This window comes from Pecten maximus, chromosome 14, assembly GCF_902652985.1.
Source record: "Pecten maximus chromosome 14, xPecMax1.1, whole genome shotgun sequence".
NCBI lineage: Eukaryota > Metazoa > Mollusca > Bivalvia > Pectinida > Pectinidae > Pecten > Pecten maximus.
The window spans coordinates 22,166,354-22,193,202 of NC_047028.1; the positions used below are offsets into that span (position 1 = coordinate 22,166,354).

General features: G+C 35.6%; 1 protein-coding gene across 1 annotated transcript; it reads left to right on the plus strand.

Annotated features, from left to right (window-relative positions):
- Positions 1-53: 53 nt before the first annotated feature.
- Positions 54-26,336, plus strand: LOC117342132 (centromere protein I-like). Its single transcript, XM_033904142.1, has 18 exons — positions 54-166; positions 1,948-2,085; positions 2,733-2,851; positions 6,592-6,699; positions 10,236-10,331; positions 10,916-11,005; positions 11,567-11,701; positions 17,892-18,059; positions 18,375-18,495; positions 18,839-18,927; positions 19,525-19,642; positions 20,388-20,452; positions 20,958-21,088; positions 22,133-22,286; positions 23,166-23,296; positions 23,741-24,014; positions 24,536-24,577; positions 25,360-26,336. The coding sequence occupies exons 1-18, from the start codon at positions 70-72 to the stop codon at positions 25,531-25,533; spliced, it is 2,250 nt and encodes a 749-aa protein (XP_033760033.1). The 5' UTR covers positions 54-69; the 3' UTR covers positions 25,534-26,336.
- Positions 26,337-26,849: the final 513 nt, after the last annotated feature.

The window sequence follows — 26,849 nt, forward strand, 5'->3', positions numbered from 1 at the left end:
GATCACAATCACACGTGTGTTTGTATTTAATACAGAACAGAAGCGTTTAACCTACGCTGATGTTCCAAAATGGACAGCGCGAAAAATAAACAGTCGAGCAAGGAAAGCAGAAAAAGACGAAGTTCATCAAGTAATCTTGACAGTGCTGTTCGATATTTTAAAAATGGTATATATTTTTGTGATTTTCTTCCAAAATGTGGTGTCTATATCAACCATTTCTCCCAAAGTAGTTATACATGTTGACCCAATGATCGCCGTCTCCTTCGATGCAAAAACTTCAGTACTGACAAGTGACACTGACACTGACAGGCAGTACTACCAGAACACCCCCTTTCCCCATCCTTCCAAGAGCAAGAGCAAAGCCCCTGAAATTATCACAGCTCGGCAATGTTTCTTAATTGCCAACTGAACTTAAATGTTCATGAGAGTCGACTGAGAAGTACAGTACTGTTAGTGTATAGCTAACTTAAAACCACTTTAAAATCAAATATTTGAAGCTGATGAACTAAATGAAAATTTAAGAAATCCCTGAGATTTATCTCTGAGAAATCCCAATGATATCATATGCCAAAATAAGGTTTAAAATCAAACGTATCTATATATTTTTTCACTATTTTTTGAACAATTGCAAAACAAATTATATTCTATAACTTATATATATTAATCACAAAAATCCACAAAACTTGGATTGATAATGGCGGTCCGATAATACAAAAATGGAATAATGATAAAGCAAAAATAAATGAAAAGCTATTTGCTTTATACTTTATATTTGTTTCACTTGGTTCACACATTCTGTATTTTTTACAACCAATGCCACCATGTTCGAAATAGGTTACGTGAAGCGATGGAATGATGTAGCAAAGTGTTTTGTGTCAAAGTATTATTAATTTGGTGTGAATAAGTGATTGGACTGTTTAAATGGGATAAATAATAACAGACAGTCTAATAATATTAATTATAAATATTAATACCTAAACTGTCAGTACACACTTGTCATCAAGCTTAGACTTATAAAAAAGATATTATGAATACCGATGTTATTAATTATTGCCTCTTTCTTTCCACCCTGAAATCAGGGCAGAACTTGCGCAGTGTCAAATAGGACTCAGTCGCTAAAGGTTGGTTGGTGTAAGAACAAATAGCCTAATATTTCGGCGAAGATAAAATAAAATTGGCCGTGACATAACACCTACCTAACAATTTTGGATAAATGAGATATTTATAAAACACCCATTTAGTCCCATATCAGTGTTTGATTCCGTCCATATAGAACCTCACTTTGCGCTGGTCAAAATTCAAAACTCGTGTTAATGAGCTACCACTGTGCTACCTAACCACATATTTGAAATATAAATCCAATGGAAATACATTTGTCAAAAACAACGGTAAAAAATTAAACTTGTACCAATATGATGATTTTGGCCATGCTGTTTCAGCAGACTCACCATACCCTATAGCAATGTTAAATTTCTTGTGCTGGTGTCTTTGGCAGTTGGTATACATACCAGTTGTTGTAGAGAGTAACAATCCCTCAATGATTGTGTTAAAGGAATAAGGAAGTTCCTATCACTTCAGTTGTGAGACATCTTTGGAGAAATCTGCTCCATTGTAAACACATGTTTGTGTTTCAGTCATTTCCTTAGAACAGCTTAAACCCATGCATTTCTATTTTATCGGCAATCACACCAAATGAACAAATATCTAGCTTAAAAAATTATTTAAAAAAAAACGATTTATGAACACTATTTTGAGGATGTTAACTACGAATTGTGAACTTATTCCTGTCTGCAAGAACATTACAGTGGCATGTATTATCTGTAGGGTTGTAATAGTTACATTTAAGCAAATTTGTACCACATGATATGTTATGGAAAACCTTAATGGTACTCTTTACATTTAATTTGTGGAAGTTTATTTGATATTCTGATTAACTTGTTATTACAGTCAAAGAACGTGTCCAGGTTAAAAACAACATCAAACTGCAGATGTCCCTTGAGCTTTTGGAAGAGACATCTAAGACCAAAGGGTTGCCTGCTGAGTACATCACAGATCTAGTTGATGCTGCTGCAAACAGCTATATCCGTAATTATTTATCAATACATTTCTCATTTGTAAACTATTTAAAACTTAAAAAAGTAAATTGCAGTAAAATAGATATAGTTCAGAAGGTTTCACATAAACTTTTTATTTGCTTGGAGCTAAAGAATTACAATTGAAACCCTACCTTCCAAATCTTTAAAAAAAAATGTGATAATTACAACTGCAAAGTTAATTTGGGGGATTTTTAAGTTATAATAATATCTTTCATTAAATATGGCTTTCTGTTGACTCAAGTTGAGAAGGAATTTGTTTAGGTGACACTATTTATAATAGGATTAGATTAACACTTTGAATTTGGTTTGAAAGATGTGGAGATTTCCTTACAGCATGGTCCTGTTAATTATGCAGAATTAATTTTTCATTTAGTTTTATAGTTTTAAAATTTATGATAATATTAAAATAAATGAAATCTAAAGTATAATGATATATTTGTTAGCCAGCAATGAATTATCAAAAATGAAAGAAATAACTTTCATATAAATATGATATGTCTTTTAAGTGGATTTTTTTTATTGTAATATTTTAGTTTTTGTGTTTTATTTACCATATTGAAAAACACCACATTTTTGAAAATTATGTTTGATGACATTCATTCTTGACAAAACATGTGTTAACATCATTTGTTTTAGCTGAGACTGTATGTACACGACTGGTACGTTCACTGACTCCTGCCACAGTGGTACCAGAACAGGCTGTTATAAATGCTATTTCACACATGTGTACCAACAAACCATCAATCAAGATACAGGTAATTTATCCTTCTGTGAGGGAATCTGTCTTCATTTTTTCAAATAAAAAGGGGCTGTCGTCAAGGGGACCCGATTGCCCCATATTTATTTATTCTATGTGCTGAAATTTTAGCTATAAACCTCAGAAATAATCCGAAAATTAAGGATATTAATGTTGATAACTGTCCTATACTTCTGTCACAATATGCAGATGATACTTCACTTGCATTTGACGGCACAGAAAGATCACTACAGGAAGCTACGGTATTACTGAACTTAATTTTTATGCTACTATATCGGGATTAAAAATAAATATTTCAAAAACTTAAGTTGTTTGGATTGGCAATAAAAAATTTAGCTCAGATAAATTTCTTCCAGAACTGGAGTTGCAATGGGGCAGGGAAAACTTTACATTTCTTGGCATTGAATTTCATGTTAATTTACACGAGATACCTAAACTGAACTTTGATAAAAAAACTTACAAAACTTAAATCACTTATCAGATCATGGAATAGGAGAATATTGACACCAATTGGTAAAATAAACATAATAAAATCAATTTTGGTCTCACAATTTAATCATTTATTTATTTCACTGCCAAATCCTGAGGAAAAGTTTCTTTGTAAATTAAACTCTATGCTATATGAATACTTATGGAATAGTAAAGTGGATAAAGTGAAAAGAGAGGTAGTTGTTCTAGAATATATTAATGGTGGCCATGGGTTAAACATGATTAATATAAGAACTTTTATAGACTCACTCAAATTAGGTTGGATTAGAAGATTATTTCAAAGTACATCTAAATGGCAATCTATTTTTAAAACATATGTTAACGTAGACATGTTGGCAAATTGTGGCTCAGACTATATAAAGTTATGTGAAAGTAAATGCAAAAACAAGTTTTGGATTGATGGTTTGAAAGCTTGTAAAAAACTAAATTTGGCAAATGAAGTAAAAATAAACAAAATTGAAACATACCTAAAGACCCCTTTATGGTTTAATGACAAAATTATTATTGATAGAAGGTAGGTAAATTTTCATGAAAGACTGGTATAAACAGCGAGTTGTTAATATATGTGACCTATTCAAAGACTATAACTCAGGTACATTTTATACATTTCATGAGTTTACTGAAATCTATCAAATACAGACTAATTTTCTTCAATATCAGTGTTCTTTCTGCAGTGAAATATTTCAACTCTAATCTAGATTTTTCTAAATTGAAATTAACCTGTCCCTTTATTCCTGTCAGCATGGAACCATTCTTTAAACAGTCTAAAGGTTCCAAACATTTTTATAGTATCCTGTTAAAAAATAATGTAATTCCGTCAGGTCAGAATAAATGGAATAGAGTCTTTGATTTTAGTAACTTCTCTTGGCAACAGATATTTAAATTAAGCTTCCTTTTACTATAACTACCAACACAAAATTTCAGTGGTTCCAGTACAGAATAAATCACCATATTCTAACAACAAATTCATTCTTATTTAAAATTTGATTAGCTATATCTCCCATGTGTACTCTTTGCAATTCCGAGACTGAAACCATTATTCATATTTTATGGGAATGTCAAGAGGTCCAGAAATTTCTTCTGAGTTTTGAAAATCTTTTAGATGCACTCATTATTCCTTTTGATTTTAATAAAGAATCTTATCTTTTTGGATTCCTTACACAGAATGTGAATGGTAAAATTGATAATGAAATACTTATAATAATTAAACACTATATATATAAAGTGTGTTGTCTTCATAACTCCTTAAATATAAGTGCATTGGTTAACTCAATCAAGGACTACCATTATATACAAAAAGTTATAGCAAATACAAAAGGAGATACTTATAGGGAAAAGTTTAAAAAGGAATGGAAAAAATGGGAAAAACTTATTGCTTTGTAATGGTATTGACAATTGTCTCCTGGGTGTTGAAATATGTCTGACTCTGTGTTTTTCTTGTAAATTATTTATTCATAATATCATAACATTGTGAGTTGAGTTCTGAAACCAATAGTCCATCCCCTCTCTCTGTCTGTCTGTCTCTCTCTGTCTCTCTTGAGCTCTATCTCTATCTCTGTCTCTGTCTCTCCTTGTGCATATACTTTAGTTATTTGTCCATAATCTGGAATTGTAGGTTTTTACCTTTTTCTTTTGTTTTGTGTTTATCCCTATTCCCAACTAAGTTGTTTGTTTTTTCCTGTTTTTTACTGGTGTGTGTTTTGCGTATAGTATGTAAGTGTAAGTAAGGGTGAGTGTGAGTGTGTATAGATGGTGGGTGTAGAGTGATGTGTTAAATATAAATCTGCAATATAATATGAAATCAATTGAACTGATGATAATTGATGATGGTATGTCTGATCAACTGATGATGATTATGATGAGGATGTTGAGTGCATATAAAGATGGTTTAAAGTTTTAATGTGATATTTGATTTTCTGGTACAGGATGCTAGTAGTTGATTGGATGATGATGATGTAATATCTAGTTTATGATGAGCTGATATGATGATGATGATGAGGATGATGATGATGATGATGATGTAGGTTGTTGATGAGCTGATATGATGGTGATGGTGATGTAGGTTGTTGATGGGTAGTTGATGATGATGATGATGATGATGTAATATGTTGTTGATGAGCTGATATGATGATGATGATGTAATATGTTATTGATGAGCTGATATGATGATGATGATGATGATGATGATGATGTAGGTTGTTGATGGGTAGTTGATGATGATGATGATGTAATATGTTGTTGATGAGCTGATATGATGATGATGTAATATGTTGTTGATGAGCTGATATGATGATGATGATGTAATATGTTGTTGATGAGCTGATATGATGATGATGATGATGAGGAGGAGTTGATATGATGATGATCATGAGTTGATATGATGAGTGAGTGAGTGACCATCCTTTATGTATCAGAAAAATTGGAAAAAAAAAAAGATACAGGTAATTTATCCATCTGTGATACTCAATAATATTATTGATATTAGTAACAAAACATATGATATATTGGATAATGTAAATACATTATATCCTGTAAAAACCTGTGTAATTTGCATACTTTTTTGGCTAATGTTGCTGTTGTAGTTGGGGTGCGTAGATTATATTGGTAAAGAGATCGTACAAGTTTTTACTTCATATCAACTTTAATTTAGACCCTGTTACAGTTTGCAAGAGTCCAACACAAATCCCAGTTGTTATGTTATTTTTACTGTCTAGAATTATTAATTATTTAAGCTGTAGCCTCAGGTATTAAAGTTGTCGTATCGACACCTGGACAATTCATTAGCATCTCTGATTAACACCGGAGACAAGGGCCTGTACCCAAGATCACCAACACACGGTGACACCTGTACAACACCTTTCGTTCAGAAGACAATACAGGTCAAATTACCTTTGGTGTTTTGGAGAGGGCATTACTAAGTTGTCAAAACTTGTGCCCAATTCCAATTGTCTTAGTTTATGACAATAAGAATGTGTTTATACTATAAAAATACATAATATGAAATCATCATTTCAGAGGATAAATATAACATTGATTTAGATTGTTTTACATATTTCAACTTTTGAGTGGCTTAATATTCAACAACAGGAAAACAGTGATATGTGTTAGTCATGTACTCTATGTGAACTCGAATTTAAAAAAAACATCTGACATAGGCGTCTTTGTAATCATTTCTTCTGAAAACAGTGATATGATGAATAATTTAACAAATTTGATTGTTTTTGAAACCATTGTGAACTTTCTGTGTAGACATTTTTCCTGCGATGGATTTTGGTTGTGTACGACTACATAGACAAGAAGGAGAATCTACACAAGCTTTATGGCATAATATTCTACTTCCTGGAGAACCAAACCATGGTATGTGTATTACAAATGAATTGTTTGTGTCTGTAAATATTTAGGAAACAGGACTATGGTATATCATATGTGGTATGTGTGTGTGTCTTGATAAAAAGAGAACATTTTCAGTATAAAAATGGTTATGCATTAAATGTTTGTCTTAATATAGTATTAAAACTACCATCTCATACAGCATGTGTTGTGACTAAGCTTAACAGCAGTCCGAGTATTAGAGCTACTATCTCATACAGCATGTGTTGTGACTAAACTTGACAGCAGTCAGAGTATTAGAGCTACTATCTCATACAGCATGTGTTGTGACTAAACTTGACTGCAGTCCGAGTATTAGAGCCACTATCTCATAAACAGCATTTGTTGTGACTAAACTTGACTGCAGTCAAGATATTAGAGCTACTATCTCATACAGCATGTGTTGTGACTATGGTTGACTGCAGTCCGAGTATCAGAGCTACCATCTTATACAGCATGTGTTGTGACTAAGCTTGAGTGCAGTCCGAGTATTAGAGCTACCATCTCATACAGAATGTGTTGTGACTAAGCTTGACAGTAGTCTGAGTATTAAAACTACCATCTCATACAGCATGTATTGTGACTAAGATTGACTGCAGTCCGAGTATTAGAGCTACCATCTCATACAGCATGTGTTGTGACTAAGCTTGAGTGCAGTCCGAGTATTAGAGCTACCATCTCATACAGCATGTGTTGTGACTAAGCTTGACTGCAGTCCGGGTATTAGAGCTACCATCTCATACAGCATGTGTTGTGACTAAGCTTGACTGCAGTCCGAGTATTAGAGCTACCATCTCATACAGCATGTGTTGTGACTAAGCTTGACTGCAGTCCGAGTATTAGAGTCACCATCTTATACAGCATGTGTTGTGACTAAGCTTGACAGCAGTCCGAGTATTAGAGCTACCATCTCATACAGCATGTGTTGTGACTAAGGTTGACTGGAGTCCGAGTATTGCAGCTACCATCTTATACAGTATGTGTTGTGACTAAGGTTGACAGCAGTCCGAGTATTTGAGCTACCATCACATACAGCATGTGTTGTGACTAAGCTTGACTGCAGTCCGAATATTAGAGCTACCATCTCATACCGCATGTGTTGTGACTAAACTTGACTGGAGTCCGAGTATTAGAGCTAGCATCTCATACAGCATGTGTTGTGATTAAGCTTGACTGCAGTCAAAGTATTAGAGCTACCATCTCATACAGCATGTGTTGTGACTAAGCTTGATTGCAGTTCGAGTATTAGAGCTACCATCTCATACAGCATGTGTTGTGACTAAGCTTGAGTGCAGTCCGAGTATTAGAGCTACCATCACATACAGCATGTGTTGTGACTAAGCTTGACTGCAGTCAAGATATTAGAGCTACTATCTCATACAGCATGTGTTGTGACTAAGGTTGATTGCAGTTCGAGTATTAGAGCTACTATCTCATACAGCATGCGTTGTGACTAAGCTTGATTGCAGTTCGAGTATTAGAGCTACCATCTCATACAGTATGTGTTGTGACTAAGGTTGAGTGCAGTCCGAGTATTAGAGCTACCATCACATACAGCATGTGTTGTGACTAAGGTTGACTGCAGTCAAGATATTAGAGCTACTATCTCATACAGCATGTGTTGTGCCTAAGGTTGACTGCAGTCCGAGTATCAGAGCTACCATCTTATACAGCATGTGTTGTGACTAAGGTTAACTGGAGTCCGAGTATTACAGCTACCATCTTATACAGCATGTGTTGTGACTAAGGTTGACAGCAGTCCGAGTATTTGAGCTACCATCACATACAGCATGTGTTGTGACTAAGCTTGACTGCAGTCCGAATATTAGAGCTACCATCTCATACCGCATGTGTTGTGACTAAACTTGACTGGAGTCCGAGTATTAGAGCTAGCATCTCATACAGCATGTGTTGTGATTAAGCTTGACTGCAGTCAAAGTATTAGAGCTACCATCTCATACAGCATGTGTTGTGACTAAGCTTGATTGCAGTTCGAGTATTAGAGCTACCATCTCATACAGCATGTGTTGTGACTAAGCTTGAGTGCAGTCCGAGTATTAGAACTACCATCACATACAGCATGTGTTGTGACTAAGCTTGACTGCAGTCAAGATATTAGAGCTACTATCTCATACAGCATGTGTTGTGACTAAGGTTGATTGCAGTTCGAGTATTAGAGCTACTATCTCATACAGCATGCGTTGTGACTAAGCTTGATTGCAGTTCGAGTATTAGAGCTACCATCTCATACAGTATGTGTTGTGACTAAGGTTGAGTGCAGTCCGAGTATTAGAGCTACCATCACATACAGCATGTGTTGTGACTAAGGTTGACTGCAGTCAAGATATTAGAGCTACTATCTCATACAGCATGTGTTGTGACTAAGGTTGACTGCAGTCCGAGTATCAGAGCTACCATCTTATACAGCATATGTTGTGACTAAGCTTGAGTGCAGTCCGAGTATTAGAGCTACTATCTCATACAGCATGTGTTGTGACTAAACTTGACTGGAGTCCGAGTATTACAGCTACTATCTCATACAGCATGTGTTGTGACTAAGCTTGACTACAGTCCGAGTATTAGAGCTACCATCTCATACAGCATGTGTTGTGACTAAGGTTGACTGTAGTCCGAGTATTCCGAGTATTAGAGCTACCATCTCATACAGCATGTGTTGTGACTAAGGTTGACTGCAGTCTGAGTATCAGAGCTACCATCTTATACAGCATGTGTTGTGACTAAGCTTGAGTGCAGTCCGAGTATTAGAGCTACTATCTCATACAGCATGTGTTGTGACTAAACTTGACTGGAGTCCGAGTATTACAGCTACTATCTCATACAGCATGTGTTGTGACTAAGCTTGACTACAGTCCGAGTATTAGAGCTACCATCTCATACAGCATGTGTTGTGACTAAGCTTGACTGCAGTCCAAGTATAAGAGCTACTATCTCATACAGCATGTGTTGTGACTAAGCTTGACTGCAGTCAAGATATTAGAGCTACCATCTCATACAGCATGTGTTGTGACTAAGCTTGACTGCAGTCAAGATATTAGAGCTACTATCTCATACAGCATGTGTTGTGACTAAGGTTGACTACAGTCCGAGTATTAGAGCTACTATATCATACAGCATGTGTTGTGACTAAGGTTGACTGCAGTCCGAGTATTAGAGCTACCATCTCATACAGCATGTGTTGTGACTAAGCTTGACTACAGTCCGAGTATCAGAGCTACTATCTCATACAGCATGTGTTGTGAGTAAGCTTGACTGCAGTCCGAGTATTAGAGCTACCATCTCATACAGCATGTGTTGTGACTAAGCTTGAGTGCAGTCCGAGTATCAGAGCTACCGTCTTATACAGCATGTGTTGTGACTAAGATTGACTGTAGTCCGAGTATTAAAGCTACCACCACATACAGCATGTGTTGTGACTAAGCTTGACTGGAGTCCGAGTAGTCCGAGTATAAGAGCTACCATCTCATACAGCATGTACCGTAATGTAACTGTATATATATTTGTAGATGCCGTATGTGTGTCATTTGCTGTACCTATTGACACAGAAAGAAGATGTACGGTTGTTTCGTGTGCGCCGTCTCCTCATGATACAGAACAAGATGGTAAGATACATCAGAAAATAACATCTTATAATTAAAGGATTTGTTTTTAAAAACATTTTTTGTAGAAAAAACTTTTCTTTGTGAATTTACCAGTTAAAAACTACTGTAACATTAATATTGCTATATAAACTAGTAGACAGTATCCAGTACAAGACCTTTGAGAGTAGTTTTTTGACTGCCCAAAATTAGATTTGACTCTTGGGATTGAAGGAACTTGTCTATTTGACAATTGTTAGTACCCTTCAGATTTCTGAGTGATAATCAATAATATTTCACTTTAGAAATTGCTAGGAATCAAGGGTCAACTGAACTGAATAGAATGCCCTGTATAGATACCACCTAATGTCAAACTATGTCTTAATTCTTTTGCAAACATATCTATTATATGTAGTTCAAGCGCCTTTTGTCACATATTGAAATATATTAAAATTAACAACAGAATTTTTAAATACCATCTTTGTCAGTGTTTAGCTGTGGAAAGATTTGTTTGATAAGGTAGCACTAGAGTTTGACAGATGTTATTACTTAATGATGAAAGGTTCTTGAAATGTTGTGTTTTTAAAATTGATACATTATTCGTGTAGGGAGCACAGCCATACTTGACCGGACTTCTGGCGATCTATCAGCTCTACTACCCAAACATGATGTCTGTTGTGATGCCCAAAAGGTCAAGGGTTGGTAACACACCTTTATATCTGTTTATGTTAATCTAGTTAACTGTCAATTTTGGTTTGAAGATTTAATCCCTTGTATGGTGTAAGGAAACAATCAGGTATTTCTACAGGGTTTCACAGCTTTTTACAGCAAAATGAAATACCTGGCTAATACTTGTACCTTGAGTTTTATATTATATGTCCATAAATTGTATAGTTAGTAATATTATAGTAATATTAGTTCCTACCAGAAATACTGAAAAATGCTAGGGCTATTATTCAATTTATTACTGTACTGACTTTTGGTGGTTGTAACTTTACACTATTGTCATATCTTACTAGACCAGGAAATTTAGAACATTGATAATACATTTTACAGTATCATGAGTTGATGCATTGAATATGTTCAACTCTTAGACTGGGTTTGATTAGTGTTAGACTTGCATAGCTTGAAACAAAATGTGAAATAAATTTGATCTATCTTTCAACAGGTGTAAGATTTCATTTTTCTCAGTACTTTGATTTATACATGATCATTATATGATATGTGAAGAATACAAATTGTAATATTTGTTGGTTTAGCTTTTCTTTCCATCGCGAGACAAACAGTGGGAGATGTTGATAAGGAAAGTCCAGGAGAATAATGAACCGGTCCATTGTGAATCCAGTCTGGCACTGAGCCACCTCAAATCTATAGAGAACAGCAGACAGACACCTGTAAGTTACCTCTGATTGTTTTGTTTCTATCAATTATTAAAATTAATTGTTTAATGGTATGTACCATGTATTAAGATTTTATAAAAAAAATAAATAAAAAAAAAATTGAACCATTTCGGGCCAAAGTGAGAAAAAAATAATGTTCAAAATCATTAAAAAGATATTTGAAATAAATTAAAACCTAGTAAGTGATTGTGTCCTTGGCTGCTTGTGTAAGAAATTGTCCACACAGCAAAGAACTATATAATGACAAACAAATGCAACTATACTAATGGATGATCAAAAAGTTATAGGCAAAGCTCAATATAATGATATTTTGTTTACTAAATAGTTGTTTGTACACAACATTTAAAAACCCCGTCACAGTCTTCATGTTAGTAAATATCTATTTCTAACCTCGCGCCTTTGATCACGTGATGTTCTTGACCAATGGAAATACGTCAGGGGATAGCGCCACCTGCATTCATTTTCAAGCAGCGTGATTATTTGTAGCAGCAGTGTTTTATTCATCATTATTTTCTCCTATTGTTTACTTTCGTCGCAACAACTCCTATTGACTTTTGAACTTACGAGTGTTTTGCCTGGAGTTGTCGTCTCCTACGACAGTGAAGTACACACCAATAACGGTATTTACACGTGTGTTGTGTTTGTTTACATTTTTATCGACGTGTGTCGAGGACATTTCCTTTAGTTTACATTGACGAATATCATTCGTCATCGAGCTGTGTATTTCCTATTTGGATCCTAACAGTCTTTATGCAACCACAATGTGTTTTCTTTGCTATCGGGATCTAACTTTGTGTGTGACTTATTCGTGCTAGTGGAAATCGAAAGACATCAGTTTGTAAACCGTCTCGGGTCATCTAACATGGCGGCCAAGCAGGTCAGGAACGCGTCACTACCAGCAGCTTGGTGCGCGATCCCAGGATTCCGTGCGGGATTCAAGATGGCAGCGCCCATGTCTTGTCGAACACTGTAGGGCATTGCATCGTCTTCTTTGGCGTTTACGGTTAATTTTGTAGGGGTAATTATCTGATTTAAGGAAAAATAATTAAGGAACTACACGTACAACATTATTAGTCTAGATTTCCATCTCGCGATATTACGACATGCAGTGTACTCGGAACTAACCGAACAACTTAACTAGTCGGAATTTCAATCTCCCGACGATTACGACATGCAGACTCCTCGGATAATCAACGAACAACTTTGATAACTACATACAGACGACTCGGAAACTCACCGAACTACATTATGCGTTTCCATCTCCCGATGATAGCGACATGCAGATAAAGTGGAAATCGTAGCATCAGCTTACTATGCTTCCAACTCAGTTGTCTTGGACTTTTCAGCGGTGAGATTACTCATCAATCTGTCTATTTTGACTTGTTGTACCTGACCAGACTTTGGTTACAGCGTGGATATCAGAGGAGCATTCTCGATACTTGTTACTCTAGTAAACATTTATATCTTCGCGTTCACACCTTCTATCTGTATCTAGCGTTACTGTTTTCTATGTACTTGTCACAGATATTTCTAAATAATTGGTTTACGGCATAGCTGTCACACCTTTTATCTGTATCTAGCATTATTGTTTTCCTTGTACTTGTCACAGATTCTTGTTTATACTTGTGCGGAATATATTATGCAACTGTTAAGGAGAGCTTTGTCATAGATATATATAGAGATGATGTTTCTTCCTCACTTTATTTAGTCTGTTACTAGATTGTTATTATCATGTACTAGGTTTAATTAGTTATCAGTCAGATCAAGCCTCTTCTATTACGAGTCAAGTCACTCATCTCATGAGTAATCACAACTTAAAGTCTAGGATCTTCTCAGCAGCCATAAGAAGTGAAGTTTTTCCTTACAATAGCCACAAACCTATGCCATGTTTTATTTGTTTATTTTGTGGGTAATCAGGTCATGTCTTCAACCACAATCAAGTCACTCTTCTCTTGAGTTGTCATAACTCGAAGTCAAGGGTCTTCTCAGCTGTGTCTGCGAGTCAAGTTTCTTCTCACGAGTCACTGAGACTCAGAGCCAAGGGTCTTCTCAGTAGCACTTAGGAGTCAAGTTTGTCATGCCACCAGCTACTACTTCGCTGTGTTTTGATTCGTTAGTTTATGCAGTCATGTCATCGCTTCTCCAATCATGAGTCAAAACTCTTCTCATGAGTAATCACAACTCAAGAGTCAAGGGTTTTCTCAGCTGTGTCTGCGAGTCAAGTCTCTTCTCATGAGTCACTGCGACTCAAAGTATGTAGTCTTCTCAGTAGCACTTAGTCAAGAGTGTCCCGCACTAGCTACCTACTACTTCGCTGTGTTTTGATTCGTTAGCTTACGTAGTCAGGTCATGCTTCTCCAATCATGAGTCAAAACTCTTCTCATGAGTAATCACACTCAGAGTCAAAACTCTTCTCAGCTGTGTCTGCGAGTCAAGTCTCTTCTCACGAGTCACTGAGACTCAGAGCCAAGGGTCTTCTCAGTAGCACTTAGGAGTCAAGTTTGTCATGCCACCAGCTACTACTTCGCTGTGTTTTGATTCGTTAGTTTATGCAGTCATGTCATCGCTTCTCCAATCATGAGTCAAAACTCTTCTCATGAGTAATCACAACTCAAGAGTCAAGGGTTTTTCTCAGCTGTGTCTGCGAGTCAAGTCTCTTCTCATGAGTCACTGCGACTCAAAGTATGTAGTCTTCTCAGTAGCACTTAGTCAAGAGTGTCCCGCACTAGCTACCTACTACTTCGCTGTGTTTTGATTCGTTAGCTTACGTAGTCAGGTCTTTGCTTCTCCAATCATGAGTCAAAACTCTTCTCATGAGTAATCACACTCAGAGTCAAAACTCTTCTCAGCTGTGTCTGCGAGTCAAGTCTCTTCTCACGAGTCACTGAGACTCAGAGCCAAGGGTCTTCTCAGTAGCACTTAGGAGTCAAGTTTGTCATGCCACCAGCTACTACTTCGCTGTGTTTTGATTCGTTAGTTTATGCAGTCATGTCATCGCTTCTCCAATCATGAGTCAAAACTCTTCTCATGAGTAATCACAACTCAAGAGTCAAGGGTCTTCTCAGCTGTGTCTGCGAGTCAAGTCTCTTCTCATGAGTCACTGCGACTCTGAGCCAAGGGTATTCTCAGTAGCACATAGGAGTCAAGTTTGTCACTACAGGGGTACTAGAGTCAAGTCGCTTCTCTATGGCTCAGTAGGGTCAAGCTTCTTCTCTAGTAGGACCTTTCAGTATGAATGATTTAGAGTCAAGTTGCTTCTCTGCTGTCAAGTAGAGTCAAGCTTCTTCTCTAAGTCAGGCATTTTAGAGTCAAGTTGCTTCTCTGCTGTCAAGTAGAGTCAAGCTTCTTCTCTAAGTCAAGCATTTTAGAGTCAAGTTGCTTCTCTGCTGTCAAATAGAGTCAAGCTTCTTCTCTAAGTCAGGCATTTTAGAGTCAAGTTGCTTCTCTGCGGTTCAGTAGAGTCAAGCTCCTTCTATAAGTTTCGAGTACTCCATTTTCTTTCTTCACCGTGAAATACCTGGAGTCAAGTTGCTTCTCTGGAGTTCATCAGAGCCAAGTTTCTTCTCTGGGTGTTTCTCCAAATACTCAAGTCTTGTTAATTTAAGTTAGCTGTTTAAGCCCTGTACACCATTCAGTATCCTTATTGTATTTCTGCTGTTCAGTAGAGTCAAGCCCCTTCTTTAGTTTTGAGTACTCAATTTCTTTCTTCACTGTGAAATACCTGGAGTCAAGCTGCTTCTCTGGAGTCCGACAGAGTCAAGTCTCTTCTCTGGGTGTTTCTCGGAATACTCACATCTTGTTTATTTAAGTTAGCTGTATAAGCCCTGTACTACATTCAGTATCCTTATTGCATTAAGTACTTATAACTTTAATCGTATCTCCTTTTATGCATCGTAATCAGTTTGAGTGTTGGCAGGTTCATTATAACTACCTGTTCTGTGTATGTAAGTTCCTTAGTCTTGGCAACCAGTTTGTTGACTTTCTTAGGACATCTGCAACCCTTTCTTTGTCTATTATTAGTAGATATAGTTGACATACGGAGCTTGTTATCCTCTTACATCTTCAGGGTGCGTTCCCAGTACCTAATTATCATCCTTAACACTTTATCATTGGCACTGTTTCCTTAATTAGACCTCCATCAGAAGGATGTAGTTCTTGCATCTGTCTCATTCACAGACGCAGAATCTAGTGCTCCTTTAAATACTATCTCACTTTATAGTATTAGGTATGTTTTTCCTCTCTTTTTCAGCTTTATTCCATACGTGATATAACCTTTCAATCATTTGAACTCTTGTCATTACTTGGTTTATCTGCAAGCTTTATACCAGTTACTGTGCCACTGACCACATTTAACTTCTTAATGTCTCATTTTAGAGCATATGATAATTGTGTGTATATATGTAATACGGTGCATTAATTTCTATAGGCAAATTTGTGCTTAGTTGTACTTATTATAATCAATAATTTTCTAGTTCATCATCGATTCACTTTATCTACACTCTTAAAAATATTACATTGTCATATCCTTCTTGCACATAATTTCTTTCTTGGGGGCTCTCATTCGGTTACTTTATTGTAACCTCTTCGATTTGGCTTTTAAATTCGGGGAATTTCTTGCCCCCAATTCATTATATCATATTTTGTGTATTTATTTCTTATGTAGATGATATGCTTGGGATCGCCCAAGCTCGGGGGTCGCCCCATCTGAAACAGTCTTAGCAGAACTGCCTGCTTTTTAGCTACCAACTGCTTACTCTGTGGCTTGAGGTCGCTCAAGCTAGGTTTCTCTCCTCTCTATTAGTCATAGCTAGCTAAGCTATGATCGCTCTAGCTTGGGGGTTGCATGCCCCTATAGTATAATTAGTATCTTAATTGTTTAGGTGTATCTTTTGAGTAGCGAGTAAAAATTTATTATGTAATATTGTTAGTTGATGTTATTTAGTTGTAAGAATGAGCAGCCCCTAAGAATGCCAAAACCTTTAGATAATATTTAATATGAGCCTGAACAAGTTTTTGGTTCCATTCAATAAATTTTTGACTTTCATACTGTTTTGGTGTGTTGTGTATAAAATGATATTTTGTTTACTAAATAGTTGTTTGTACACAACATTTAAAAACCCCGTCACAGTCTTCATGTTAGTAAATATCTATTTCTAACCTCGCGCCTTTGATCACGTGATGTTCTTGACCAATGGAAATACGTCAGGGGATAGCGCCACCTGCATTCATTTTCAAGCAGCGTGATTATTTGTAGCAGCAGTGTTTTATTCATCATCCACCATCCGCCCCACCTCCACCTTTGATAATTTGCAGTTTTCTTTACTGTGGTTTGTGTATAATTGTTTATATTATATTATAATTACCTTTTAATATTTATATACTGTTGTTTTGTTTTGATTGCCTGTACTTTTCATGTGTATATGTTGTTTTTATTATATGTGTTTACTTATAATATTTATATTTATTACATGTCTTGGCATTCTTAGGGGCTGCTCATTCTTACAACTAAATAACATCAACTAACAATATTACATAATAAATTTTTACTCGCTACTCAAAAGATACACCTAAACAATTAAGATACTAATTATACTATAGGGGCATGCAACCCCCAAGCTAGAGCGATCATAGCTTAGCTAGCTATGACTAATAGAGAGGAGAGAAACCTAGCTTGAGCGACCTCAAGCCACAGAGTAAGCAGTTGGTAGCTAAAAAGCAGGCAGTTCTGCTAAGACTGTTTCAGATGGGGCGACCCCCGAGCTTGGGCGATCCCAAGCATATCATCTACATAAGAAATAAATACACAAAATATGATATAATGAATTGGGGGCAAGAAATTCCCCGAATTTAAAAGCGCTTTTTTTTTCTGTCAAATATACTAAATAAAGGGTAACTTTACCTCAAATATACCTGGGTATGTGTATGCTAATCTTGCTTTATTTCAAAATTTCAAAAGACTGGTGTTAGTTCGTAAAGGTACAGCTTGACCTCTAACCCTACAAATGCAAATATTTTGAGGACAACTTTGTTCCCATGTTGTGTGTCTTCTCCATTTTTGTTCACTCTTTCTATGATGTGAAAGTAGCCCTTTATCCAGAAGAAAGTGATGTACTTGTAGCATTCAACAATATATTGTAACTGATGGAAACTAGATTTGGAATTCTTTCATAAACTGTTCATACAGAGATCCAAACGGCGGAGAACAGACCCAGTACCCACAATCCACTCGGACACGTCTAGAGAAACTAATGTACCAAAGGAGGAGATCCTGACCGCATTAGAACAGACCAAGGTGCCCTTTGTACAGATCACAGACTTTAAATGTATTCTTGAAAACGTTGAGCGAATTGAGGTAAGTATCTAAGACATTTGTATTAATCAGAAAAAAACGTGTGCCTTTTTCATTCAAAAAGTTATGAAAAAAATAGTTAGGGCTATTCCAGAATCATCTGTGTGGGAGGCACTTGTATTGAAATTTGATTGGAGATGGAGGTAAATCCCTGTTTTTCTAGATTTTCTTATACCATTTATGTCTTAATATTTGATGGGTGTTGGGGTCTCTGAAAATCTAATGCAAATATATTCCACAGATCATTTGAACTAGAATGTAAAAATAACAGTTTGAAGTTTTGCCAAAGCTCTTTATGCATAGTTGTTTTGTTGTCAGTTTCCCAGCCAGATTGGATCAGTTCTACGGAGCCAGCTTGGCCAACACATGATGTCATACACCCGCGACCAGATGGCAACTACCCGATTCTCCTACTGGTTACAAGCCACCCTGACTAATGGTAGGCTCTACTGCTGTAGAGATGACTGATCATTTCATTGTAGAGCCAGAAATAATATTGTTTGTATTTTGATTTCTCAAAATGATGTCCTTTGACAGGAAATATACCCTCCAAGGTAACCACCCAAGGTAACCTTCTGAAAAAGCTACCCTCCTATCAGGTTATGTCTACTTTTCCATATACGTGTATATCCATAAATGATAAAGAATAATATAACCTTTATAATAATAATGTTATATAAAAACATTTATCGAAAGCTTGACAAGTCTGCAACTGGTACAGGTTAACAATACAGTTTTCTCTTTTGAAATGAATTTGATGATAAATTTTTCCTTTGTTTCAGAAATACTTGACAATAGCTGGAATGCTGTTGACACAGAGATCACCAAAGCCTTACTGGTCAAACTGATAGATTTCACAGACTTCCTACAGGTTAGCAGTGATATAGATATATACATATTTATTCTTTGATTTTTTTAGCAGGAACATTTTTCCACAATGAACATTACTGTTATATGGAAATTACATTGACCTCAGATATTAATTTTAAAGTCCTCAGGCAGATTACTGTATACGATGAAAAGTTTTATTTTGTTAGTTTAACCTCATGTGACTGTGTCCAGTCAGTAAATCAGAAATATTTTCTTACCCTATAAATATACATGTATGTGGGTGCGATTATATTTTCTATTTACTGACTAGGTACAGATGTCTGTCGTTTAAGTTCTGCTGTTTTCACTCTCCAATATTACATTGTAAAGGTAAAATCAACCTGACGGCAAATATCAATGCATACTATATATAGTAGTTACACTCTAAAGGAAATGTTTATGAGTGAAGAGGAAAAGAGATTATGGTTAAACCTACTTCATGTGTTTGAGCTTTCCGATTGTCAGGGACATTGATTTTTGGATATTTGTCATCATGGTCCCACATCTCGGCTAAATAAAAGACAAACTTGTTTTAAACTTTTGTGGTTACCAATTATCATACAGGTAAGCATGAAGATTTTGGATTTTGCTTTATTAGGAAGGTATCCCTGCAGTGGATCATTTCTTGTCACGGTTCCTGAGTACTTGGAATGGTCTTGACTTTCGATCAGAAATCCTACAGCTCATAGCTAGGTGTCGGATCTGTACATTTGGAGGTAAGATAGTGGTGCATAATCTCATCTGTATAATTACAAAATAGTTGTAGCAAAGCAAGCCTCTGTGCAAAGTGTTAAGGCATCAAATCTAAGATTTTTTGGCCAGATTTATGCTTTGGTACTTTTCTTTATATACTAAGTATGTAGTCAACTGTTTTGATTATTATTATTTCTTGTTGAGTATAATTAGCTCACCTTGTCTGAAGTACCTGTGACCTTATGTCACGGCACGATGTCCATCGTCCATCAGCTTTTTCCTTTAAATCACTAGTATCTACTGAATCAATTTTGACAAAATTTTGTAAGAAGTATCCTTTGGGGAAGGAGAATCAATTTTGCATGAATGGTAATTCTGGCCCTTCTTAGGCTGGAGGGGTGAGCCCAATGGGGAAATAAAGGTTTTCTGATGATACTGAAATATGTATACCCTAGTGATAGATGCAGGCCCCTTGGGCCTCTTGTTTAACTAGTAGACTTTTGCTTTTCAGTTCATTTTAATTAAGAATGATTTCAAATATTAAAGATCAACAAATGAAAAGTAGATGTACACATGTTTTAACAACTTCCTAATAGGCTTTCTCCCGACATTACCACCTGAGTTATAGAGCCATGAATGCAGAAAGAAAATAATAAACCATTTAGTTGTACATGATATCTTTGGCAAAGAGGAATGTCTTTATCAGTGAAACAAGATCGTTTTCTAGTCACTCATCATAATTTTGCTGTTCTTGCTCTTTTTTTTCAGAATTGAATGATAATATCCTTGAACCTTTAAGAAAGTTGTTCTGCTGTTCGTCTGTATATTTCAAGGTGAGTGTTTTTCCCTATAAATGTACTGGTTTAACATGCCTTATTAAATGTTGACATATGCAAACATGATAACAATATCTTTTTGGGAAAATTCCCAGTATTTTACATATGATTGATCTATTGTAATATGACTAATTTTGATGTCATAACATAATGATGAAATAATATCAAAATCACAAACTTAAAGATTGCATTTATTGTTCATTGGGAGATAGATAAAGAGCCATGATAGAAGAAATTTAAAAATTAATTAAGTAAAAAAGGAATGTCTGAAAATATTTCTTATTTTTTCTAAATAAATTCTCATGGGGAAAATAAATAAAGTTTACATATCAATTTAGAGGTGCATAAACAGTGAAATGCATTGATGATAAGAGAATTAAGTTGCAACTGTATGTACAGTATCGCAGTTACTGCTATTAAGATTATTGGAGATCTCTTTAACAGGCTGCATGCAGAGAAATTTCTGCTTAATGATTGTAAAGTATTGTGTCTCAATTTTCAGTGCCAAATTGTTCATTGTCTAACGTTGCTGGTGAGGAACTTCGCAGCCAATGAATGGCCTAGATACATGGAATGGGTACAGAAAAAGCAAGAGCATACCAAGTCTGGCAAGGAAGGGGAGCCAGTCTGTCAGTAAGTTGTCTCTCTTTAGACATGATAATCTTTAGTTGTCAGTTTCCGGAGAGAAAACCTTGTGTTTACTTGCAGAGATTTGCAGTGTTTTTTCTGTATTATTGGTATTTTGTTTACAATAGGAAAATGTTATCTTTTCATAAACAATTAAATTTATAACACACTGGTAACTGTTGATTATCCAACATATTTTTGTCTAAGTAAGATGAAGAGTATCACTCAAGAATCGTTTCCTGTGCACTCCAGGTACTGTAAATCATTGATATTTCGCATGGAAATTATTTTTGCATTAGATTCAAATACGCAAGCAGAGTCAATCTTGAATTCAAATCATTCACTATTATTTGTCTTGTGGAATCAATGGCCCAAATAGTTCATCATTCACGACTTTAAATTAGTTTCTACATCAGCATTCACGAAATAATGTACAGTGGAACCTCGTTAACTCAAACTCGGAAAACTTGAATAACCTGCTTGAATCAAAGTACTTTGTTGGTCTTAGCCAAATTATCTCTTCATCTTGGTAAAAATAACTAAGAAAACTTGGATAATACAACATTTTTTCAAAGTCAAATTTCTGGCTGTAATACTAAAGGTATCGACACTACAAACCTGCCAAATATTATATGCTTTTAATAGTGTTTAATTAATTAAACAAGTTGTGTGTTGAATCTTACAACAACTCTTGGTGATAAAAAGTACTGCTTGACTTACATCATGTAGTTTCACAATGCGGTTGGCAGAGTTATAATGATGATATAATATTGACGAATATTGATCAAACTTTGCACCAAAAATGACAACTCGCTTTATTTGAACACTTGGACAACTAAAATTTTCCTCTTGGTCCTATCGAGTTTGAGTTAACAAAGTTTCACTGTATTTGCGAATATGTCTGAAGGAATAAGTTCACAAAATAAAGTATTTACGACTTTGAAGTGATTTACAGTATGTGACAGGTGTATATTTCCTTTGCCAGTTATGCTCTGTTCAAGACATGAATCATGAGATATGTGTCATTTATATATACATTTCCATTGCCAGCTTCACCCTGTTCCAGGAGGATCGAGAGGAATGTGATCCCCAGACAACTATTACAGACCTAATAGATTATGTGGGTCAGCTGTGTATCACCGGCCTTCGACTCGAGGCTAATCACAATCTTCTTCTCTTCTGTGCTATCAACTTCTCTGAGGAGGTACTTCAAAAAGCAATGTCATGATCAGAACACTTTGTATGATTCAATATGTGTATGATTCAATATGTTCCAAATTTAAAAAAATCTAGAAGGAAGCTGATTTTTATGCCCCCTCCATACCACAAAATAGGGGGGGGGGGGGGGCATAAAGTGTTATCCATGTCCGTCTCGTCCCATCCTAGTGCAATTTAACTAGCTTATCTTAAGAACTGCTGAGGTTTCGGGGTGTTAAGTGGCAGCAGGGGCATTTTTGTCTTACAGACATTTTCTTGTTTTTAAGTTTAGTCCTATAAAATATTTATCTGGGGAAGACTACAGGAAAAAATAGATAAATTCTGTACATGGTTGGCAGGGGGAAAAGATGTTTCTATCATATAGTACTGTTTTTGTAATTAAATCACCCATTTTAGTGGCTCCTTTATGAAAAACCTGGAGTTTTCCTATTGGGCAGATATTTTACAAAACTAGACATTATATTAATTGTCCAGAGAACGTCCGGAGAAACAGCTCTTGTCCATGTCATTTATTTCGGTCTTAATTTTTTAGAAATTTACAAGATCTTGTAAGGAGGCATTTTGTATAGTTATAGTATGAATGAAGATAGGAAGAAACATGATTAATATACCATATTTATTCAGCATTAAGTTCAGAGTCAAACGATAAACCTTGAATCAAAGTGAGAGTAGTCTTATTGCAGGCCAATGAATAAACATATAGTAGCATTTTAACTCATCTGCAATAGGCATTGGCTTTTTTTCTGGGCATGGGCTTATTGTCTGTTAGAAAACTATTTCAGTGGGGTCTCAATAGATAGGGGAGATAAATATGTGGACTATATTACTCTGTCAGGATTGAATTTGAGGTTGTCTTCTGTTGCAGGTGTCGTGTCTGGAGACAAACTACCATCTGCCGTTTGTCCATCTCAGCCCTCTACTGTCCTCAAGTTTTCTGGTGCTGTTCACCTGTTTAAATGGTGTAGGAATAAACAGTTTCTGTTCCATATTATGCAAGTAAGTCTCTTAGACTTTTATAAATTGATTGACAATAGAAACTTGGAGATGCATTTGTATATCATCCGTCAGTTGCTCCGACCTTCGTGTAACATGCGCATGTCATAAATATAAAAAGAATATAAAACACTATTGATGTGACATCATAAGTAAAAGATGTCACACAGTCCTTTTGTCTCAGTAGTTGAAAACCTGAAGTCTGAATTGAAATGTGTTTGTCTTAATGGGAAATAAATTTCATGGTTTAGAAGTTTAATCTTTTTGTGAAAAATTCATTATAAACTAACTAAACAATTTGATATGTCACTTAACTAAAGGCTTGTGACATGTCACTTAATAAAATTCTGTATCAACACTTGAAAAAAAAATGAAAAAAAAAGTTTGTTTGTGAAATCCGTTTACATTATATATAACTAGAAATGTACTTGTACTCATTACCTACAGCTACAAGAGAGCAGTGACGTCAGTCAAGGAACGGCGGATAGCTGGCGAGCTGTTTGATACGGACACCATTAGTTGTGTGCCCCAACTGAATGCCCTAATTCTGGACGCAGGAGATGCCCTTTGGAAGGGAAACATGTCCAATTTGAACAGGAACAGCAAGTTTTTTGACTTCGACCCAAGAGAAATTCACCCGTCACTGTCTTTGGTGGAGAACAGATTCGTGTCATACATGCACCCTGGTCTGATGGGTTTCGTCCTACGCTTTCTAACCCAGGTCTGGTAGTAGTATCAATAATGTGAAGTTTTTTGGCCATATCAAATTAACTCAACAAAATGAAATATGAAAATATTGATTAACACCGTAATTTGTTCAGATAAACTGATTGAACGTCACTGAGTGAGACTACATGCAAAACTCATTAATATTGGGTGTAAGCTTGAAATTGCCAGTTAGTTACAAAACATTATGGATACTGAAATCTTGTATTAAAATGTTAGACAATGGGAAACGAGAATATCCTATACTAGAAAACAGGTAAGTACCCAAAGCCATGACCTTAAAATTACTACAGAATTATGACGAGGGAGTACAGTACTAAAAATAATGTATCCAAAATCTTGCCCCATGATTTATGCATTTAAATTTTGCCATTAAGATCTTTAAATGTAAATATAGCTTATATACAGTGACATTCTATCAATTTATTTGATACAAAACAGGACAACCTACATGTATTTGATTATTTTATTCAAAAGAAAATGCCTCTTTATTGATTTGAACCATTTTTGTTTCAGACTCAGTCAAAGGACAATTTAGGTCACCCCAGGGGTATCAAGGTAGGCACACCATTGTATGCAGTATAAGTTTTGTCTTTGTAAATCTGGGGGGGAAATTGTAAAGTTAAAGTTAAAAAAAATATTTGAAATTATTGCTATTGATTACAACTTATATACAGTATACTAATAGTGAGTTTGAATGATGTACACAATTAATACACAATTCAGTTTTCATTGATGTTTCACAAGACTTTTTTTTTTAATATATTCAGGTTGTCTGTTTTGTTTTCTTTAAATCGGAAATCCGGTTATATAATAATTTTTTGTAAAACCTGGCAGGCATAACTTGATATTGTCGCTTCAGGTGAAGAGGTTCTCCATAGTACTTCAGTTAATTTGATGTTTTGTAAGGGGGCCCACAATAGTTCAGATGGTAGTGTATGTGCCTACTGGAGCCATCATTAATTATCTGCTGTCTTGAGGCGACATGCATAATTCCATGAGGGGTCGCAATAGCTTGTTCGGTTGGAGCACCTGCCACGTAACTTCAGGTTAAGATTCCTTACCTGTGTTGGTTCGTGTTCCTAGGAAGCTGAGAAACAGGCCAATCTGTGTTGTAGTGGTTGTGTCCTTGAACAAGACACTTTACCCTAATTGCTCTGATGGTATGCGACATGACTCCTGTATGTTGTTTAGTGAGGTAGTCATCAACTACTACAAGCAGACACTGTTATAGTATGATCAGTGGTAGGAATCAGAATATGTGAGGTATTCTGTAGAATTGAGATCTGCTGTAGTTAGTATTGACAGTCATATCACTAAATGCTTCTTTGTCATTACAGCTTGTCAAGAGAGTCTACCTGGAGTTCCTGGCCAGGGAGAATCTACATGGACCAAAGGACTTTGTTACCACCTTCATCACGCCTAAACGTGCGTCAAACACCTCCCAACAGCCAAGCATGGTCCAAAGTGTCACCTTGGGTGTCAAGGCTACTGATGGTGTAGTGGTCAGCTGATCTGGACACCTTAATATATCTTAATTTACAGTAATACCAGTATTTAAGGAGATAAAGAATGTGATTAGGTACGAGTTTGAAAATTAAGTGTAAAGGTGTAAACAAATTTTTGTAAGGACTCAAACCGTTTATTTACCTCTTGCAGACAGTTTCATCTATTAATTACAGTTTTATTATTTAAAAAAGTCTGCATAAACATATTTGCTTGGTGTTAACAGGAGGTGAAATTCTTCTTGTTAATAATGATGTAATAAATTCATGAAGCATCAGTTTTTTTGAAAACAGCTTTTTTGGAGAATTGTTGTTCCTTAAATAGTTCATATCAGTTGAAACATAAATTGTTACCTTTGATATTTTAAATGAAAGGATCTTTGATTTGTTTTTCTTTGATTATGGCAAAAAAATCACTGTTTACAACAAAATTGAGAATTAAATTATTCCTTTAACTGATAATTGAGGTCATTAATTTTATACCTCAGGTAAGCAGGACCCTTATTTTGACAAACTTATAATGAAACAACTATTACTTAATCATAAGACAATATAAGAATTGATGATTCACAAAATTACCAAAAAGTAAAATCATCTTTTTAATACAAGAACACAGCAACATTTATAAACATTTCCTGTGTAAGATGTTGGTGGATATTTTGCTTGTTTTGATTTGTCGTTAATGTACATGTATATCATATAGTTACAGTATTCACTATAAAGTAGACTGGTAATTGAATGTTAAAATGTTTCACTATGATTGTGCAATATGTTACTGATAATATGACGAATAAAACAATATGTTATTGATATGTCGACTTTTAAGTTTTTTCTTTACATTGGTTGTGATAGACCCCAGTGCCGCATTGGCCACATGGTTAAGGTGTACCAACAATTTATCACTAGCCCTCCACCTCTGGGTCATGAGTTTGAAACCCACGTGGGGCAGTTGTCTGGTACTGACCGTAGGCCGGTAGTTTTTCTCCGGGTACCCCAGCTTTCCTCCACCTCCAAAGCCAGGCACGTCCTTAAATGACCCTGGCTGTTAATAGGACGTTAAACAAAATAAACCAAACCCCAGTGCTGTTAATGAGACTGTAGGTTGTGTATAACCACAGGCGCTTGCATAGAAAATATGACTTTCAATTTTTGTTTGATATGACAGTGGTATGTGTGTAATCTGCTTAACAGATTACACATACCACTGTCAAAAAAAAAAATGAAAATAACATTTTCTATGCAAGCGCCTGTGGTATAACATCTGTCCCACATTCTTGTCATGTATATATCTATATTTAGAACTTGATAGTGGGATATGTATTACG

Bases quoted from the DNA above. Each gene is read 5' to 3' on its own strand.
- LOC117342132 (XM_033904142.1), top strand. From the start codon at position 70: ATGGACAGCGCGAAAAATAAACAGTCGAGCAAGGAAAGCAGAAAAAGA. The intron at 10,332-10,915 runs GTAAGATACATC...TTATTCGTGTAG, and splicing joins TCATGATACAGAACAAGATG to GGAGCACAGCCATACTTGAC. The intron at 24,578-25,359 runs GTAGGCACACCA...TTGTCATTACAG, and splicing joins GTCACCCCAGGGGTATCAAG to CTTGTCAAGAGAGTCTACCT.